At 48.4% G+C, this 19,631-nt stretch overlaps 2 protein-coding genes across 3 annotated transcripts in view; both read left to right on the top strand.

The window, feature by feature from the left end:
- SF3B3 (splicing factor 3b, subunit 3, 130kDa) overlaps positions 1-8,216 on the top strand; it is a 59,794-nt gene extending 51,578 nt beyond the window's left edge. Inside the window, exons 19-26 of the mRNA XM_011976822.1 lie at positions 1,006-1,211; positions 1,309-1,465; positions 3,328-3,453; positions 4,180-4,392; positions 4,937-5,035; positions 5,898-6,041; positions 7,007-7,111; positions 7,586-8,216. Of these exons, the coding sequence (XP_011832212.1) occupies positions 1,006-1,211; positions 1,309-1,465; positions 3,328-3,453; positions 4,180-4,392; positions 4,937-5,035; positions 5,898-6,041; positions 7,007-7,111; positions 7,586-7,726 (1,191 nt within the window). The 3' untranslated portion in view covers positions 7,727-8,216. The remainder of the gene's footprint in view (positions 1-1,005; positions 1,212-1,308; positions 1,466-3,327; positions 3,454-4,179; positions 4,393-4,936; positions 5,036-5,897; positions 6,042-7,006; positions 7,112-7,585) is intronic.
- An 8,133-nt stretch (positions 8,217-16,349) lies between these two features.
- Positions 16,350-19,631, top strand: part of IL34 (interleukin 34) — a 71,830-nt gene continuing 68,548 nt past the window's right edge. For both annotated transcript variants that reach the window (XM_011976770.1, XM_011976769.1), the window contains exon 1: positions 16,350-16,548. The gene's annotated coding sequence lies outside the window, so the exon portion shown is untranslated. The remainder of the gene's footprint in view (positions 16,549-19,631) is intronic.

Here is a 19,631-nt window from a genome sequence, read left to right as displayed (position 1 = left end):
TGTGAAATTATGTTGAAAAGTTTAAACTGCTCAGCACTTTGGGAGGCTGAGATGGGAGGATTGCTAGTTTGAGACCAGCCTGGGCAACATAGCAAAACCGCACCTCTATTAAAAATTTTGAAAGATAGCCTGGTGTGTTGGTGCACTCCTGGTATGTTGGCACACTCCACTGCATACCAGTGGCACTCTGGACATGAGACTCTGTCAAAAGTTTAAACTCCTGTAATTGTTGTTATATTCTTTGTTTTTAAAGATCTAGGCTCTTTTCAGCTTCTTTAAGCAGAGGCCTTTGCCCCAAAATACTTCATGTTAGAGCCTTTCTTGTAACCCAGGACTATACTCTGACCTCCATTTATTCACAATTAAGTTCCCTCTCTGAAACAGAATTCTCCAGTCTTTGAGCTTCCAAAATAGACTGTATTTCCTGGATTTGGGCCCAAAGGAGACAGCTTTCATGTTCTCCACAATACCAGCTCTTTCTAGAACTCATTGCCTAGCAAAAACCAAATAGCTACAACCACATAGAACTGTATCCAGCCTTAAAGAGTGGAGACAGAGTAGTCTTAGTAGGGGAAATCAGATGGGTTGGATAAAAAAATGGAGTTTCTGGCCGGGCGCGGTGGCTCAAGCCTGTAATCCCAGCACTTTGGGAGGCCGAGACGGGCAGATCACGAGGTCAAGAGATCGAGACCATCCTGGCTAACACGGGTGAAAACCTGTCTCTACTAAAAAATACAAAAAAAAAACTATCTGGGTGAGGTGGCGGGCGCCTGTAGTCCCAGCTACACGGGAGGCTGAGGCAGGAGAATGGCGTGAACCCGGGAGGCGGAGCTTGCAGTGAGCTGAGATCCGGCCACTGCACTCCAGCCTGGGCAACAGAGCGAGACTCCGTCTCAAAAAAAAAAAAAGAAAAAACCCCTTGGAGTGTTCTTGCTACCTATCCTCTTCTCAGCCAGCCCCTACCTCTGAACATGCCAACTCAGTTGTTTGGTTTTTTGGGTTTAGGAAATGGTGGAAGCAGCAGGGGAGGATGAGCGGGAGCTGGCCGCAGAGATGGCAGCAGCATTCCTCAATGAAAACCTCCCTGAATCCATCTTTGGAGCTCCCAAGGCTGGCAATGGGCAGTGGGCCTCTGTGATCCGAGTGATGAATCCCATTCAGGGGAACACACTGGACCTTGTCCAGCTGGAACAGAATGAGGCAGCTTTTAGGTAAGGAGTCCAGGACAGTTCAGGGTTTGGTAGCCTGGAACAGGAGCTCTCTGGGTTTTGACGAAGGCCTTACTCTTGCTTCTTACTCTGTGTGTAGTGTGGCTGTGTGCAGGTTCTCCAACACTGGTGAAGACTGGTATGTGCTGGTGGGTGTGGCCAAGGACCTGATACTGAACCCCCGATCTGTGGCGGGGGGCTTCGTCTATACTTACAAGCTTGTGAACAATGGGGAAAAACTGGAGTTTTTGCACAAGGTAGGAATCAGCCAGTGAGTGGTTCTCCTAGATCTTAAGTCCTATTGAATTCTGTTACTTTTGCTTATGTTATGGGTCAGGTCTTTTGGGGACCAGCTCCTTGATTCCAATCCATCTCTTACCAGCACATGGAAAATCCTGGGGACTTCTAGCTGCGGTGATGCTCTTGTGCCTGTGCATTCCACAGTAAGGCTTTGTGCTAACCACCCATAATGGGGAGATGGATGCACATTGAATCAGTCCCTTTCTTACTGTTTTAATAAGCGGGCAACAATTTGTGACCAAAATTCAGCAGTTTAAATAATTAATATTCTGGCTGTGTGCGGTGGCTCACACCTGTAATCCCAGCACTTTGGGACCAGCCCAACCAACATGATGAAAGCCCGTCTCTACTAAAAATATAAAAATCAGCCAGGCATGGTGGCATGTACCTGTTATCCCAGCTACTTGGGAGGCTGAGGCAGGAGAATCACTTGAACCCAGGAGGTGGAGGTTGCAGTGAGCTGAGATTGTGACATTGCACTCTAGCCTGGGTGGCAGAGTGAGACTGTCAAAAAAAAAAAAAAGATTTAGCGTTCTTTTCCATCTGCCTTCTCTGGGAAGTTACTGTTTAATGGGTACAGAGTTTCAGTTTGGGAAGATGAAAAAAAAGCTGGAGATGATAGTTACACAACAGTAAATGTGCTTAATGCCACTGAAGTGTATACTTAAAAATGACTGGGCATGGTGACTCATTCCTGTAATCCCAGCACTTTGGAAGGCCGAGGTGGGCGGATCACCTGAGGTCAGGGGTTCAAGACCAGTCTGGTCAACGTGGTGAAATCCCATCGCTATTAAAAATAAAAAATCAACCAGGCATGGTGGTGGGCGCCTGTAACCCCAGCTACTCCAGAGGTTAAGGCAGGAGAATTGCTTGAACCTGGGAGGCAGAGGTTGTACTGTGCTGAGATTGCGCCACTGCACTGCAGCCTGGGCGACAGAGTGAGACTCTGTCTCAAAAAAAAAAAAAAAAAAAAAAAAAGGATTAAGATGGTAAACTTTATGTTATGTCTGTTTTACCATAATTATTAAAATAAAAATAATATTGTCCTCCACACTGACAGCATGTGGATTCCTTCAACCCTACCATAAGGGGAGTATCCTCTAAGAAATACTTCATAGACCCTTTTGCGTATAAAATTTGTCTCTCCTTTACAACTGAGATGTCACTAGGCTGGGTGCAGTGGCTCACGCTTGTAATCCCAGCATTTTGGGAGTCTGAGTCGAGCAGATCACTTGAGCCCAAGAGTTTGAGACCAGCCTGGACAATGTGGTGAAACTCAGTTTCTACAGAAAATACAGATAATTAGTTGGGCGTGATGGCACATGCCTGTAGTCCCAGCTACTCGGGAGGCTGAGGTGGGAGGATCACCTGAGCCCAGGAAGTCCAGGCTATAGTGAGCCGTGATTACGCCTGCCACAGCCCTCCAGCTTGAGCGACAGTGAGACCCTGTCTCAAAAAAAAAAAAAAAAATGTCATTTTCCACTAGCATTTCTTTCCTGTCCCTCCACAAATTACAGTCACTTCTTAGCTACTAAGGCTTCACTATTATTTCATGAGGCCAGTTAAACCAAGCACAGGCTCTGGGCAGCTGTCATCAGGTACCAGAACTTCCTGTCACTTGTAGCATTGATCCCTCTGCTGGGTGAATGCAGCATGTGGGACCTGTTCACCCCAACACGCTGATTCATTAGCAAAATAAGATCACTGGTGTGTTTCTTAATGACAGGCTCCTGTGAAAGAAGACATTTCTAGGCGGAGAGGTGGGGCCTGTGTCTGGCTGGCATTTGTAATAGCTGTATTACGTGCTTTTCCTCTATAGACTCCGGTGGAAGAGGTCCCTGCTGCCATTGCTCCATTCCAAGGGAGGGTGTTGATTGGTGTGGGGAAGCTGTTGCGTGTCTATGACCTGGGAAAGAAGAAGTTACTCCGAAAATGTGAGAATAAGGTAAGTGTGCTGTGGTTGGTGCTGAGATCTAGCTCACATGTCAAGGGCGGGGGCATTGGTGGGGTGGTGGGCATTGAGTTTTAAAATCTTATCTTTATTAGGACTAGTGTTACCCCAATTCCAGCTTCAGAATTATGCCCTTTTTTTTTTTTTTGAGATGGAGTCTCGCCCTGTTTCCCAGGCTGGAGTGCAGTGGTGCAATCTCGGCTCACTGCAGCCTCCGCCTCCCGGGTTCAAGTGATTCTCCTGCCTCAGCTTCCCAAGTAGCTGGGACTACAGATGCACGCTGCCACGCCTGGCTAATTTTTTGTATCTTTAGTAGAGACAGGGTTTTACCATGTTGGCCAGGCTGGTCTCTTAACTCCTGACCTCATGATCCGCCCGCCTTGGCCTCCCAAAGTCCTGGGTTTACAGGCGTGAGCCACCGCACCAGCCCTTGAGTTTTGAGAGGAGCAGGAGTAGAGGATTCTCATTTCTTGACTTACCAAACAAGAATCAGCTTTCTATTTTGCTAGCTTCTGTAAGGAATGTAACTCTGAGAGTTAGGCATATATTTGCACTATATTAAAAGCTATTTGGCTCTTTTTCCCACCTAGAATTCATTGCTAACTGCTGTTTTTTGGTATTTGCTGTTCTGCTGACCCTATATATGTCATATGGAAAGCTGGACTTTCTTTGGGTTCTGAACCCCAAGATTACACCCACTATTGTCCTTGTTTTCCCCAGCATATTGCCAATTATATCTCTGGGATCCAGACTATTGGACATAGGGTCATTGTATCTGACGTCCAAGAAAGTTTCATCTGGGTTCGCTACAAGCGTAATGAAAACCAGCTTATCATCTTTGCTGATGACACCTACCCTCGATGGGTCACTACAGCCAGCCTCCTGGACTATGACACTGTTGCTGGGGCAGACAAGTTTGGCAACATATGTGTGGTGAGTTGATGTTGTTCACTTGGGTTACAGTGATGTGTAGGAAAGCTGGCTCGGTTTGTTGTGGGTAAAGCCAAAGATGAATCAATTCTGAGGAGTAAAAATGGATATAAAATTCCATCCTACTAAAGCTAACTCTACAGGCAATCTGTTCTTTAAGCCTTCTTACTAGTCTTGGATTTTTCTCTGGTTTATCGCTCTCCTCTCTATTGAACATGATTTAATGATAGGTTTAGTTTGAGCTAATGGCTAATATTTCTTTTTACGTTTTATAAGAACTTTGGAATGTCTGTTGTCTGTGTTGTGTGGTTTTGGTATTATCCTTAGCCGTGTTAAACTCCTGCTCATGGGTCGATTCTTTTGAGTTTCTTGCTCCTCAGACATAGCTCCTGCCCACCAGAGCAGGTGCAGGACACACGGGCTCAGGCCTCTGTCTAGACAGTGCCCCTATGGCTGACTTGCAAGGACCTGGGCCAGACCTGTTGCTTGGCGACCCAGGTGAGCAGGTCTGGGCCCCAGCACTGTGACTTGTGTCACTTCCTTGTAGGTGAGGCTCCCACCTAACACCAATGATGAAGTAGATGAGGACCCTACAGGAAACAAAGCCCTGTGGGACCGTGGCTTGCTCAATGGGGCCTCCCAGAAGGTAAGATTGCAGAATGGGCCCCAGGGAGGGCGCTGCTTAGCACTTCTCCTGTTGCCGTCACTGGAGAAATTGCCTTTGGTGAATTATTCACAGTGCACACGACTGTGCTGAGTGCTGTCCTTCCACAGTCCTTTCTTACCAATCTGCAGAAATCTCCTTGGAGAGTAGCAAGTTCCTTCGAGAGAGTCCATTCCTAGTCCTCTGCTCTGAGGTGTGTCCAGGGCTTTACTTTCTCCTATAGGTATATGCTGCTCTAACAGAGGCTCTCTGGACTTTCTATTTTAGAAGACAAGCCTAGTGATTGCTGTTTTCTATAATTTTCTTTGTGTTTTCCTTTTTTTTTTTATGGCAAGCTTGATAAATTTAACAAAATGGTTCTTATCGTTTAAGAGATGATGAACAATAACTTTAGCATGTTTTATGAGGCATTAAGCCTTAAGTAAATGTGAGAATTTTAAAGTATTTTTAGGTTTTAATAATTTTTGGATTTATTGTTTGTTTTTGAGACAAGGTGTCACTTGGTCGCCTGGGCTGTAGTATGATGGTACGATCACAGATCACTGCAGCTTCCACCTCCTGGGCTCAAGTGATCCTTCCCCCTCAGCCTCCTGAGTAGCTGGGACTAGAGTACATGCCACCAAACCTGACAAATTTTGTGGGTATGGGTTTATGAGGCCTCACTGTGTTGCCCAGGCTGGTCTTGAAATCCTGGGCTCAAGCAATCCTCCCACAGTTGGCCTCTATAATAGTTTTTGGATGTTAATAGATGGTGAAATGTGCCTTAGGGAGCACTGCATGCTCTCGGGAGTCCAGGGAGGCTCCTGAGGGCGCACACAGTCACTAGTCTGTTTCTGACTCACAGGCAGAGGTGATCATGAACTACCATGTCGGAGAGACAGTGCTGTCCTTACAGAAGACTACGCTGATCCCCGGAGGCTCAGAATCACTTGTCTATACCACCTTGTCTGGAGGAATTGGCATCCTTGTGCCATTCACGTCCCATGAGGTGAGAGCACCCACATTACTCTGGCCTTGACTTTTAAGGTTGTTTCTTGGTGTTGAATCTACCTAACAGGTCAAATTCATTTGGCCCCACATATAATTAATAATGCTCTGGGAATTATAGACTGACGGAAGTACTTGGGGAGATAGGAATCTTGATTCCCCCCCACCCAGGGAAGGCCCATTTGTTGTTGTTGTTGTTGTTTTTGTTTATTTTTTTTGAGGGGGGGATGGAGTCTCCTGTCACCCAGGCTGGAGTGCAGTGGCACAATCTCGGCTCATTGCAAACTCTGCCTCCCAGGTTCACACCATTCTCCTGCCTCAGCCTCCCAAGTAACTGGGACTACAGGCGCCCGCCACCACACCTGGCTAATTTTTTGTATTTTTAGTAGAGACAGGGTTTCACCATGTTAGCTAGGATGGTCTCGATTTCCTGACCTCGTGATCCGCCTGCCTTGGCCTTCCAGAGTGCTGGGATTACAGGCGTGAGCCACTGCGCCCGGGCAGGCCATTTGTTTTTATACTGTACTAGGGTTTGCTTCAGTCTGATGCGAGTTTACAAGGTTAGCCTGAGCCCAAAGCTCTAGAACCATACTCCACATACTAGGATTGCCAGGATTGGTGGGATGATCCCTGTTGGGGCACACATCACCAGATGGAGTCCAGTCTAGGTTTGCCAGAGTTCGGCATGTTTTATTCCAGCAAAGGAAGCTGGGATCAGGAATCTGACCTCACAAACCATTCTTTATGTGTGGCATTTTCTTTTGCACTGCAGAAAACACGAGGTCTCCTTTTGGATTTTAACTATCGTGTTGTAGCAGAAAAACCTGTGATTATCAGAAAGTGATTAGATATTTCCCTTGTGTTTGTATGGTAAAAATGAATGGCTTGTCTGTTCGTTGTGCTTGTGGAAACTCTAGACTAGTTGAAATCACTTCTCAGTGACAGATTTTTTGTTTCTTCTGCCAGGACCATGACTTCTTCCAGCACGTGGAAATGCACCTGCGGTCTGAACATCCCCCTCTCTGTGGGCGGGACCACCTCAGCTTTCGTTCCTACTACTTCCCTGTGAAGGTAGGTTGGGGGAATCTGAGCTGGAAAGGGAGATCCTGAGTAAAGGAGCAGCACAGGCAGCAGAATGATGGGAATAGTACCAGGGAGGGTGCTCCCCTCGGGGCAGACCACAGCCAGAGCAAAGGCTTCACTGCTTCTGCCAATCTGAACTCTGAGTACCAAGAGTCAACTTAGATAGTGTTCCTGGATCTGCAAGCGGGGTTCAAGTATCGAGTGGAGAATAAAAAGCTTTCCCTGTCTGGGCGTGGTAGCACACATTTGTGGTCCTAGCCAATTGGGAGGCTAAGCCGCAGAGTTTTGAGAGTGCGGTGAGCCATGATTATCCCACTGCACTGCAATCTGGATGATAGGGTTGAGACCCTGTCTCAAAAACTAAAAAATAAAAACAGCTTTCTCTACAACTGCTGCTTTAGCATGTGCCATTTTCTTTGGGCATCTCACCATTTTTTTCCTTCTACTTTCTCCGTATCTTAGAATGTGATTGATGGAGACCTCTGTGAGCAGTTCAATTCCATGGAACCCAACAAACAAAAGAACGTCTCTGAAGAACTGGACCGAACCCCACCCGAGGTGTCCAAGAAACTCGAGGATATCCGGACCCGCTATGCCTTCTGAGCCCTCCTTTCCCTATGGGGCTTGCCAGAGACTGTGTATTTTGTTTCCCCCACCACCATCGCCGCCACCTGGCTTCTGCCATGTGGCAGGAGGGTGACTGATTAATTAAGACTGCATTTTGAAAGCCAACAGCTCTCTCCCCTCACCTCTTCTCCTGGAATGACTGGCTTCCCCTCAAATTGGCGCTGAGATTGGCTACACTTCTCCCCACCTGGTACATGATACATGACCCCAGGTTCCAGTGTGGAACCCAATTCCCCCATTCCCCAAAGCCATCCCTACATTGATATGTCTGACTCTCCTGTCTACTTTTGCACACACCCTTAATTTTTAACTGGTTTTCCTGTAAATACAGTTTTGTACAATGTTATCTCTGTGGGAGGAAGGAAGGAAGGCTGTGGTGGGACTGGATAGGATATAGTATCACTCCTGAGTTCTGCTGCTCTAGAATCTAACCCAGAAAGAAACAGAAACCTAGTTTTTAAGGTGACTGGTGTCCGTGTGTCTTGTTCTGGAGATGAGGATGTAGGTGGGAGGTTTGAGCCCAAGTTAGAGCAGGACTCTTAAGTTAGAGTAGACTCCTTCCTTCCAGATGCCTACTTGACTTGGGACACTCTGTGGCTCCTTACCCCCAGGTCTGTAGTGGTTTCTTTGTTTTTTCCTGGTTCTTTTTGCTGTGCTGATGAAACATGGGCTCAATGACCATGTGGATACTCACCCCTTTTCCCACTGGATTGAGGAAGGGTGGCTGATTCTTCCTCCTCTTCTACTCTGAGGATATTAGTATGGGGATTTTAGCATGAATTCCAGCTGGGGAGTCTTAACAGATGTCCGTTTTGCTGATACAGCACCTAAAGAGATCTTTGGCTCCATAGGACCATAGGAAGGGTCAGTACAGAAGAACCTGGATACTGCCCTGCCCCTGAGAACTGTGTATATGTGGGGCCTGTCTGCAGCACCCATCTCAGGTGGGTTCCACAGCGCCTTTAGGGTATAATGAGAGCCTGTCCCCTGGAAGAGGCCCAGTTCCAGAAATGTTCCAGCCGACCCCTGAGAATTCCCCGTTTAGTTGTGTGGGAAGCCCTCGTCTTCCAGGCTGTCCTTGTGCCTTGAACCTGGAGAAACGAGCTCACTGTTCTCAATACTTCACGAAGTAAAACGTTCTTTCATCTGCATGTGGTCAGCCACCTAAATTGAGCAACTGACCTGGTGAGCAGTGGGTTAGAATCAGGAATGGTGGTGAGGAGATACAATCTGAACCTCCCGGAGCCCAGTGCAGAGGGTTCCTCACGCTGTCTCATGGAACTAAGTATATTGAATTATGATTTGGTTTTAGATCAGTCAAGAGAGACCCAGGTTTTGCCAGGAATCGAATCCCTAAATAACATGTTTTTTTCTCACTTAGCTCATGAATTTGCATAGTAGACAGTAGTTCTGAATTAGATTTTGAAAACCTAATTTCAGGGCTCATTTTTTCCTGTGGCCCTAAATCCATTCTATCAAATTGTATGATACTGACATGCAGTCATCTGAGGAACTCGGTGTAGATGTTTGAGCAGCTCCTTGCGTGTTTTTTAACTCAAGTTTGATTGAAATACGTACACTACATACAGAAGTTAGGGGGTTCTGAAAGAAAGGAAAATCTGTGGAATCAGGAGTTGTCACCACCGAGCTTCCTCTGGAAGTCTGCCCATCAGCTTCCTTGTTCTCTGTAAGAGAAAGGGTTAGGACAAGGAATTGGGCTTGAATATGTGGAAAGGAATTTTCATAGCTGTTGCTACAGAACCTACAAAAGTTTATAATTTATTGATTGGATGTGGCTCAATGACAAGTCCCGTCTGTGTAATTGTTAAGGGGACCTGATTGACTCCTGTGGTTTGACTGAGCAACCAGGTAAATAGAGACCTCTCTCCAGCCTTGCAAAACCCACCAGAGGCTGCTGCAGAACTCGGACAGAGGGGTCTGCCCTTGGGTTTGCTTCCATCCTGTTCCATTGCTAAGCCCTTGTGACTTGGATCCTGGGACTGAAAAGTTTTTAGCTGCCTCAGCTTTCCCCTGACCTTACGGGCAGAGGTTCTGCAGATGTTTCCTTTGGAAGATCTCTTGCCAAGAATAGCATTCCTTTGGAGGAGGGGGGTTCTAGTTGGAATGTTGCTTTTCTTGGTTAGTGTAAATGTATTGTTGGTGAGACAGCTGCCAGCACTGGAAAAGGTTCGTCTCACTGGGAGAGCGCTGGTCCCCAGAATGTGTGCTGTTCCCACGCTGCTGCCTTTCTTGAACTTGTTAGAGGAAAGCCAGAAATGTTAAGGCATTCAGATGGGATCAACCTGGCTTTCAAAATTTTTGAATTCCTAAGTTCTGTTTTATTTTTTAATTTTTTTAAAAAAATTTTATTAGAGGCAGTCTCACTCCTTTGCCTATCCTGGAGTTCAGTGGAGTCATCATAGCTCACTGAGGCTTGAACTCCTGGGCTCAAGTGATCCACCTCAGCCTCCAGAGTAGGGGAGACTACAGATGTGTGCCACCATACTCAGTTAATTTTTAAACTTTTGTAGAGACAGGGTCTCCCTGTGTTGCCCAGGCTGGTCTCAAATTCTTGACCTCAAACAGTCCTCCTGCCTTGGCCTCCCAAAGCACTGGGATTATAGGTGTGAGCCATTGCGCCTGGTCCTAAATTCTTGTTTTTTGTTTATCAGGGATAGAATCTCTCTTGTCCAGGCTGGAGGGCTGTGGTGCGATCTCAGCCCACTGCAACCTCCGCCTCCTGAGCTCAAGCAATCCTCCTACCTCAGCTTCCCAAGTAGCTGGAACTACAGGCATGTGCCATGTCCAGCTAATTTTTGCATTTTTAGTAGAAGAGGTTTTACCGTGTTGAACAGGTTGGTCTCGAACTCCTGGCCTCAAGTGGTCCGCCTGGCTCAGCCTCCCAAAGTGCTGTGACTACAGGTGTGAGCCACCACACCCAGCCTCTAAATTCTGTTTTCTTTTTTCTTTTTTTTTTTTTTTTGAGACGCTCTGTCGCCCAGGCTGGAGTGCAGTGGCCGGATCTCAGCTCACTGCAAGCTCCACCTCCCGGGTTCATGCCATTCTCCTGCCTCAGCCTCCCCAGTAGCTGGGACTACAGGCACCCATCACCTCGCCCAGCTATTTTTTGTATTTTTTAGTAGAGACGGGGTTTCAGCGGGTTAGCCAGGATGGTCTCGATCTCCTGACCTTGTGATCTGCCCGTCTCGGCCTTCCAAAGTGCTGGGATTACAGGCTTGAGCCACCGCGCTACTTTTCTATTCAAAGTAGAAGTGACATGTGTTTGTTGAGTCATCCACTTGCTCATTTGCATATGGAATATTGTATGTGAATTTTTTGTTGCACCCTTAAAATTAATTTTCAAGGGCTATATGTAGAGCTCAGAAGAAACATCTCTGCTGCTGAAATCAAACTTGGTCCAGAAAACGTAGCAATGGAGGAGAGGAACAGATGGCTCTCGGGGACAAGGCAGAGACTCTGAAACACCTGCTTGGCCATGGTTGGTTGACATTTGAGTGACAGCCCAACACGCCCTGTGAAGTTCAGGTGAACTGAAATGGGCAGGTGTAGGCTACTAAACCAGCACAACCAAGAGCTGTTACTCCTTTTTTCTTTTTTGAGATGAAGTCTTAACTGTGTCGCCCAGGCTAGAGTACAGCAGCACAATCTTGGCTCACCGCAACCTCTGCCTTCCAGGTTCAAGAGATTCTCCTGCCTCAGCCTCCTGAGTAGCTGGGATTACAGGCATGCACTACCACACCTGGCTAATTTTTGTATTTTTAGTAGAGATGGGGTTTCACCTTGTTGGCCAGGCTGGTTCAAACTCCTGACCTCAGGTGATCCGTCCACCTTGGGCTCCCAAAGTGCTGGGTTTACAGGAGTGAGCCACTGCACTTGGCCAGGAGCTGTTTAAGCCATCAGGAGACATGCTGACCCACTAGAAGAGGCTGCTACGTTCATTTCTTCCAGAAATGTTTACTGGGCACCTACTATGAACCACCTCCTCCCAGCTCTTTTCTGCACCCAGAGATTGGAGGAGAGTTTATGACCTGGCAGTCTGTTGCTGTGAGGTTGGTGGTGAGGTGAGTCTGCCGGAGGACGTGCCACCAGTTTCAGAAGAGCCTATAGCCCGGGTCTGATTTCCTCAGCCACAGCCTTGGGACTTCAGGAAAAATCAGAAGGTCCCAAGTCTGAAAAATGAAGAGGTGGGGAGTGGGCCGCAGGGGTTTTAGGTTGGGAAATGGTAGGAAACCTGTAGTTGTGGCTCATAATCCCAGCAGGATGTTAGAACCCTCTTCATTTGTCAGAATAGATTCCTGGTGTCTGCTCCCAATTATACGGTGGCTCATGCCTGGTAATCCCAGCACTTTGGGCGGCCAGAGACAGGCAGATCACTTGAGCCCAGAAGTTTAAGACCAGCCCAGGAAACAGACCCCATCTCTACAAAAAATTTAAAAACCCGAGCATGAAGCCCTGTTTCAAAACAAAGAGTCTGCTGGTGATGTCTGGGCATGTGTCTGCTTCATAGTCCAGTGTTATGATCAGTAGCTGTGATGGACAATGAGTGAACATTGCTGCTTGTTCAAAATGAAGGAAAAAAAAGTTATCAAAACCAGGTTTGGGCCGGGCGCGGTGGCTCAAGTCTGTAATCCCAGCACTTTGGGAGGCCGAGACGGGCGAATCACGAGGTCAGGAGATCGAGACCATCCTGGCCAACACCGTGAAACCCCGTCTCTACTGAGAAATACAAAAAAAAAAACTAGCCGGGCGAGGTGGCGGCGCCTGTAGTCCCAGCTACTCGGGAGGCTGAGGCAGGAGAATGGCGTGAACCCGGGAGGCAGAGCTTGCAGTGAGCCGAGATCCGGTCACTGCACTCCAGCCTGGGCGACAGCGCGAGACTCCGTCTCAAAAACAAAAAACAAAAAACCAGGTCTGGAAGTTTCAGATTTGGAGGAGCTGGGCCAGCCCATCTGGAATGGCTGAGGGGCCCTGTTAGCCCCACCCTACCCCACCCCACCCCCAAATCCAGCATCTCTGGCAGTGCCCAGAGGCAAGCCCCCCTCAGTTTCCCACGTCCCATTCTGCCTTCCAGAGCCTGGTCCTCAAGTTTTAAATTCCCAGGTCCACTCAACAGAACTCTCTCCCTTGTCTGACTGCAGTCTCAGAATGAAAGGAGAGGTGCTTTTGTTGGGTTGTTTGGTAGCGTTTAGGCTTAGAAGTCACTAATTTGGAGCCGTGAGTATATAAGCTAATGACACGTGTATAAGCTAATGACACGTGATGGTCAAGGGACGTACTACCATTTCCTATGGGTTATTAGGGCCTCCAGCTGTTGCGAGGACACGCTGGGGTATCTCGGCTTCAGGGAGTCGATGCTGTAACTGGAGAAAGGCAATGCTGCCTCGTAAAGCAATCAGAAACGAGATTCCACTTGCCAAATGCCAAGAGGCAGCGAAGTTCATGAAGAGAGCACTGTGTACAGAGTCAGATGACCTGGGCTCACTAGCCTCTAAGCATAGTCTTGGTTTCCTGCCTGTAAATTGGTAGAATAAGACTGATCTACTGGGCCCCAGCATGGTGGCTCATACCTGTGATCCCAGCACTTTGAGAGGCCAAGGCAGGAGGACCCCTTAAGCCCAGGAGTTTGAGACCAGCCTGGGCAACATGACAAAACCCCGTCTCTCCAAAAATACAAAATTTTTTTTTTGTATTTACAAAATACAAAAATTAGCCAGGCATGGTAGTACACACTTATAGTCCCAGCAAGTAGGGGGGCTGAGACAGGAGGATCTCTTAAGCCTATGAGTTTGACGCTGCAGTGAGCTGTGATTGCGGCACTACACTCCAGCCTGGACGACAGAACAAAACCTGTCTCAAAAACACCAAAAAACAAAAACTGGTCTCCTGGGGTCATGGTAGCACAAACGCACATGACTGAGTGCGCAGGAGTTCTGAGGCTTGTCCACTGACCTGGGGCTCTGGCCCTGGGAGATCTGGGGGACCTGCTGTGATGATTTGAAAGAAAGGGGCATCATTCCAAGCCAAGAGACCCCAGAAAGGGCAGCAGGGGGTGTTCAGGCTTCTGTGAGGCCCCAGTGAGATCTGTGGCTGTGCCCCCATCACCTCCACCCTGTCTGCCCTCCCACGAGCTGCCCAACGAATGAATCAACGCCTTGGCAGAGTTTCCCAGCAGGGCCTTGCAGAGAGTGTGTGTGGCCTGTGTGGCCACTGCCTTGGGGGTGGGTGGGGAGTTAGGGAACATTCCAGCGTGGGCATTATTGTCCTGTTGCAAGTTCAGGGCCAAACCAGGAATCCAGTTTTGTCGATCCAATTGAGAAAACATTTCATGAACAACTACTTGTGGCATGCATTGGCACTCAGAGTAAAACGCACTATTATCACTAGGTTGGCATTTCTTCTTTTATTCTTTTTCTTCTTTTTTTTATTTTTTATTTTTGAGACCGAGTCTCACTCTGTCGCTTAGGGTGGAGTATAGTGATCTCAGTTCACTGCAACCTCTGCCTGCCGGGTTCAAGCGATTCTCCTGCCTCAGCCTCCTGAGTAGCTGGGATTGTGCCTGCCACCACGCTCGGATAATTTTTGTATTTTTAGTAGAGACGGGGTTTCACCATGTTGGCCAGGCTGGTCTCGAACTCCTGACCCCAGGTGATCCGCCCGCCTCGATCTTCGAAAGTGCTGGGATTACAGGCATGAGCCACTGCATCCAGCCAGGTCAGCACTCCAGACTAGCTCAGCTGCGAAAGACTAGATGTTAATAAGAGGTTCCTGAATCAAGGGTTTTGTGCTCACATTCAGTGAAACACTACAGACTCCCCTCTTGGATAGTTGGAGGCTTTGAATACAGCCCTTCTTCTATTCTCCCTCCCCTACTGGCTCACCCCTAATGAATCCAAATGCAGTCTAGTAAAATCAGGAAGCCTGCTATGAAAACTCAGCAGAGATCCTGAAGATACCTCTGCCGGTGCCCGCTCTGACTCAGGTGAAGGGAGAATGGCTGTACCTTTGGTGATGGTGCTGAGGGAAAGGACCTCAACTCCCATAAGTGCTGGGTCTGAGGCCACATGTTACACCAGGACAGGTCCTGTGTCCCTCAGGAAAGCCTGGCCTTCTGGTCAGACCTCAGTAATCAGCCGGGAAATCTTAGGTAAGATTCTTTCTCTCGCTCTCTCCTTTTTTTTTTTTAAAGAAAAGCGACAGGGCCTTGCTCTGTCATCCAGGCTGGAGTGCAGTGACTCAATCACAGTTTAGTGCAGCCTCGACCTCCAGGGCTCAAGTGATCCTCCTGCCTAAGCCTCCCGAGTAGTTATGACTACAGGCATGAGCCACCATGATGCCTGGCTAATTTTTTATTTATTTTTTATTTCTGCAGAGATGGGGGTCTTTCTACGTTGCTCAGGCAGGTTTCTAACTCCTGGGCACAAGCCCCAGAAAAGGGGTGAAGAATCTTACCCAAGGCCAGGCACAGTGGCTCAAGCCTGAAATCTCAGCACTTTGGGAGGCTAAGGCAGGAGGATTCCTTGAGGCCAGCAGTTTGAGACGAGCCTGGGCAACATAGGAGACATCTGTATCTACAGAAAATTAAAAAAATAAAAATTAGCTGGGTGCAGTGGTCCCAATGACTGGGGAGGCTGAGGTGGGAGGATCAATTGAGCTCAGGAAATCAAGACCTCAGTGGGTTGTGATCATGCCACTGCACTCTAGCCCGGGCAATAGAGTGAGACCTTGTCTAAAGAAAAGGCCAGGCGTGACGGATCACGTGTATAATTCCAGCACTTGGGAGGTTGACACAGGCGGATCACCTGAGGTCAGGAGTTCAAGACCAGCCTGGCCAACATGGTGAAACCCCATCTCTACTAAAAATACAAAATTAGCTGAGCATGGTGGAGCGTGCCTGTAGTCCCTGCTGTGAAACTCTGCCACAAAAAAAACAAAAAAACAAAAAAACAAAAAAAAAACAAGAAAAAAAGATTATTCACCTTTTGGAGCTCATGTCTTTATCTGTAGACTGGGTAACTCATTGGTGCTCAACAAGGATGATGTATCAGAGAAAGACCTTTTCTTCCACCTAATGGACCCCCAGTGCCAGAGACACACACACACACACACCAGTCACCACCTCATCACTCAGTTTTTTGTTTTGTTTTGTTTTGTTTTTTAGAGGCAGGATCTCGCTATATTGCCCAGGCTGGAGCACACTGGTTATTCACAGGTGCAATTGCAGCTCACTGTAGCCTCAAACTCTTGGCCTCAAGAGAGTCTCCTGCCTCAGCCTCCTGAGTAGCTGGGACTACAGGCTTGTGTCACTACACCCAACTCCCCATCACCTGGCTTTTCGTTTTATGAGAAGAGGCTTTTGTCCGGGTCCGAGTGTTCTGGAGAGGAGCTGGGGTAGTCCCTTAAAACAGTCCAAGCTGCCTGGGAGCCAGGGCCTGGGTTCTGGAGACTTCTCGTAGTCAACTGGCCGGCACCCTCAGTCAGAGCAGTCCCCTGGCTGGTCCTCTGGGTTGAAGGCTCCCTCCTACTCCACACTCCAAGGCAGGCGGGGGCCACGTGGCCCTGCCCCGCCCCTGCTGGCTTCGGTTCCTGAGCAGAGCTGCAGAGGCCTGCTTTCCCCGCCCTTCTCATCAGACGGGAAGCCTGGACTGTGGGCTGGGGGCAGCCTCAGCCTCTCCCACCTGGCAGCCACTGCCCGTGGCCCTTAGGCACCTGCTTGGGGCCCTGGAGCCCCTTAAGGCCACCAGCAAACCCTAGGAGACCGAGGCTTGGCACGTGAACAGGTAAGAAGGCATCAGGCTTTCTCTCCCACGCCTGGCTTTCCTCTGCCTCTGACGGCCTGGCTTCCCCACCCCGATTCTGCTGCTGCTTCACTGATCCCAGGAAGAGGGACTTGAGCTAGACTTGACAAAGACAGTCCCAGCCAAGACTCTCTGAAGTATGCCTCAGAGAAGTATGCCTCAGCAGAACTGTCTGCCCTGGGTTTCAGTTTTTCACCTTTGCCTTCATCAGCCTTGCTGGAAAAAACAGATCCACATAACCATAAAGCAAGTCATTTCTCTGTGTGTGCCCTTCGGAGTTTAGTCAGTTGACAAACCTACATTCTCATATGGTTGGCATGGGTCATGGGGCGCTGCTCCACTGTATATTGCCGTAGGTCTTTGGACCTTAATATACTGTGTGTGTGAACTATCACTTGCATGTATTACTTTATCAAAAATCAGTTGATTTGGCCGGGCACAGTGGCTCACGCCTGTAATCCCAGCGCTTTGGGAGGCTGAGGTGAGTGGATCACTTGAGGTCAGGAGTTTGAGACCAGCCTGGCCAACATGGTGAAACCCCATCCCACTAAAAATATAAAAATTAGCTGGGTGTGGTGGCGCATGACTGTAATCCCAGCTACTCGGGAGGCTGAGGCAGGAGACAGACTTGAACCCGGGAGGTGGAGGTTGCAGTGAGCCAAGATCACACCACTGCACTCCAGCCTGGGCAACAGAGTGAGACTATGTCTCAAAAAAAAAACTTGATTTCAAGTTCTTTAAAGGAAAGAGGCAAAAAAGTCAACAGTGTAGGTAAACCTTTCTCATGCAGATGGGATTTCTGAAATTAAAATGAAGTATTCTGCTTTTACACTTTTCTTTTCTTTTCTTTTTTGAGATGTTGTCTTGCTGTGTCACCCAGGCTGGAGTGCAGCCACGTGATCTTTGTTCACTGCAACCTCTGCCTCCTGGGTTCAAGTGATTCTCCTGCCTCAGCCTCCCGAGTAGCTGGGATTACAGGCACCCGCCACCACGCCCAGCTAATTTTTATAGTTTTAGTAGAGACGGACTTTCATCATGTTGGCCAGGCTGGTCTTGAACTTCTGACCTCAAGTGATCCACCCACCTCGGCCTCCCAAAGTGCTGGGATTACAGGCGTGAGCCACAGTGCCTGGCCAACTTTGCACTTATTTTTAAACGCACATAAACCAACTAACTAGATGTTGTTTTAAGGTCCACATGGTATTCACCAAGTTAACAGACCCATCCCTGGGTGAGCAGCCTCTGTCCACTGATGGTGAAGTTGAGTTGCTTCTAGGTGTTTTGCAATGAATAATTAGACTTTTATGGACAACTCTGTGGAAATAACTTTTTTTTTATTTTGGTATTTGAAGTTGTTGGTTTTTCCCCCTTCTCCTTGGAGTTTATTCTGCATCCAGAATGAATACTCCGGGCCAAGGACAAGAGCATTTTTGCAGCTCAGCTCATGTTATGTGTGGGGTCAGCTCACTCATGAGAATTACGGGACTAATTTACTGATTTCCAGGGCCATGGTGGCAGAGTGGGCTGGGCGGGGGACTTGAGATCTCTGGGATTTCTCAGGAAGGGGACAGAGACCGTCTAGCGTAGTGGTTAGGAGCTTGGCTTTTAGAAGGCTGACTAGCCTGGGTTTGTATGCAGTAGCTGCCTGACTATGAACTTCCACCACATAACTTCACTGTGCCTCGGTTAGTTCACATGTAAAATCGAGGTTATAAAACTTGTTAGGGGCCAGGCATGGTGGCTCATGTCTGTAAGCCTAGCACTTTGGGAGGCTGAGGTGGGTGGATTGCTTGAGCCTAGGATTTCGAGACCAGCCTGGGAAACATGGTGAAACCCTGTGTCTACAAAAACAAAAACAAACAAAAACAAAAACTTGTTAGGAATGTTGGAAGTCAGAGATCCTGTTTGTGAAGCATCTAGCATAAGATCTGGTGCTTAACAAGCACCCCTGGAGGCCCCCTCTTCCCCAAGCCTGGGGCTTTAACAAGCCAGGCAAAATTGAGAAGGCCAAGGACATCTTCTTGGCCTAGATCCTATTCTTACCCAGCTTCACGGTAACTAGAGTGAAAGGCTTCATTGCCTGTTCGAGGATATTTTGACTAGGCCTCTGTCTGTCCCAAAGCTGACACGTGGAGCATCAAGCTCAGGCCTCCCTCGGGGGGACCCCCAAGCTTTCATCCACCTCTGTTGTCACATCTGGATGCTGCCATTCTTATCTCTCAGCCACCCTCCTCAACATGCAGGTTTAAGGGATCCCTGGACAGACTGGAGAGTTCCCGGAACGTCTGCAGGTGCACCTGCCCAGCCCCAGCCTGCTGTCACTGGGGTAGGTTACGCACATGGTTCAGCAGAAGGAGCACAGGCTCTGGAGCTGGTCGGACTGGATTCCGGTCCCGGCAGCACCACTTCCCAGCTGTGGGCAGTCACTGGACCTCTCTGACTCCCCGTTTCCTCATTTGCGAATGGATGTGTTAATATCTTTGGCCTAGAATTACATGAGATCACACAGATAAAGCAGTAGCCCCAAGGAGCCCTTACCGTGAAACTCAAGGCTGCACTCCAGAGCCTTCGGGAAGGTACTGGAATTAGCCATAAAGGACAGGCAGAAAATCCATGTGTTCATTTTCTCAGACAACAAACATTGATTGGGTTGGCCGGCCCTGGTGCTGGGAACCAGGGAGAGACGTGCACAAGATGCCTGTCTGCTATTGACATAGGCTGCAGGGAAAGGGGGAGTGGGAGATGAGTTGAGGGGAGGCGGTGGGGATAAGATTTTGAAGAGCTTTGAAGATCAAGTGAGAATTTGGATTTGATCTCAATGATAAGGAGTTTTTTTTTTGTTTTTTTTGTTTTTTTTTTGAGACGGAATCTTGCTCTGTCGCCCAGGCTGGAGTGCAGTGGCGCGATCTGGGGTCACTGCAAGCTCCGCCTCCCAGGTTCACGCCATTCTCCTGCCTCAGCCTCCTGAGTATCTGGGACTACAGGCGCCCGCCACCATGCCTGGCTAATTTTTTGCATTTTTAGTAGAGACGGGGTTTCACTGTGGTCTCGATCTCCTGACCTTG

The sequence above is a fragment of the Mandrillus leucophaeus genome, unplaced genomic scaffold (assembly GCF_000951045.1).
Source record: "Mandrillus leucophaeus isolate KB7577 unplaced genomic scaffold, Mleu.le_1.0 Scaffold17, whole genome shotgun sequence".
Lineage (NCBI taxonomy): Eukaryota > Metazoa > Chordata > Mammalia > Primates > Cercopithecidae > Mandrillus > Mandrillus leucophaeus.
The sequence above is the reverse complement of the archived record's forward strand: the minus strand, read 5'-3'. Positions and strand labels throughout refer to the sequence as shown.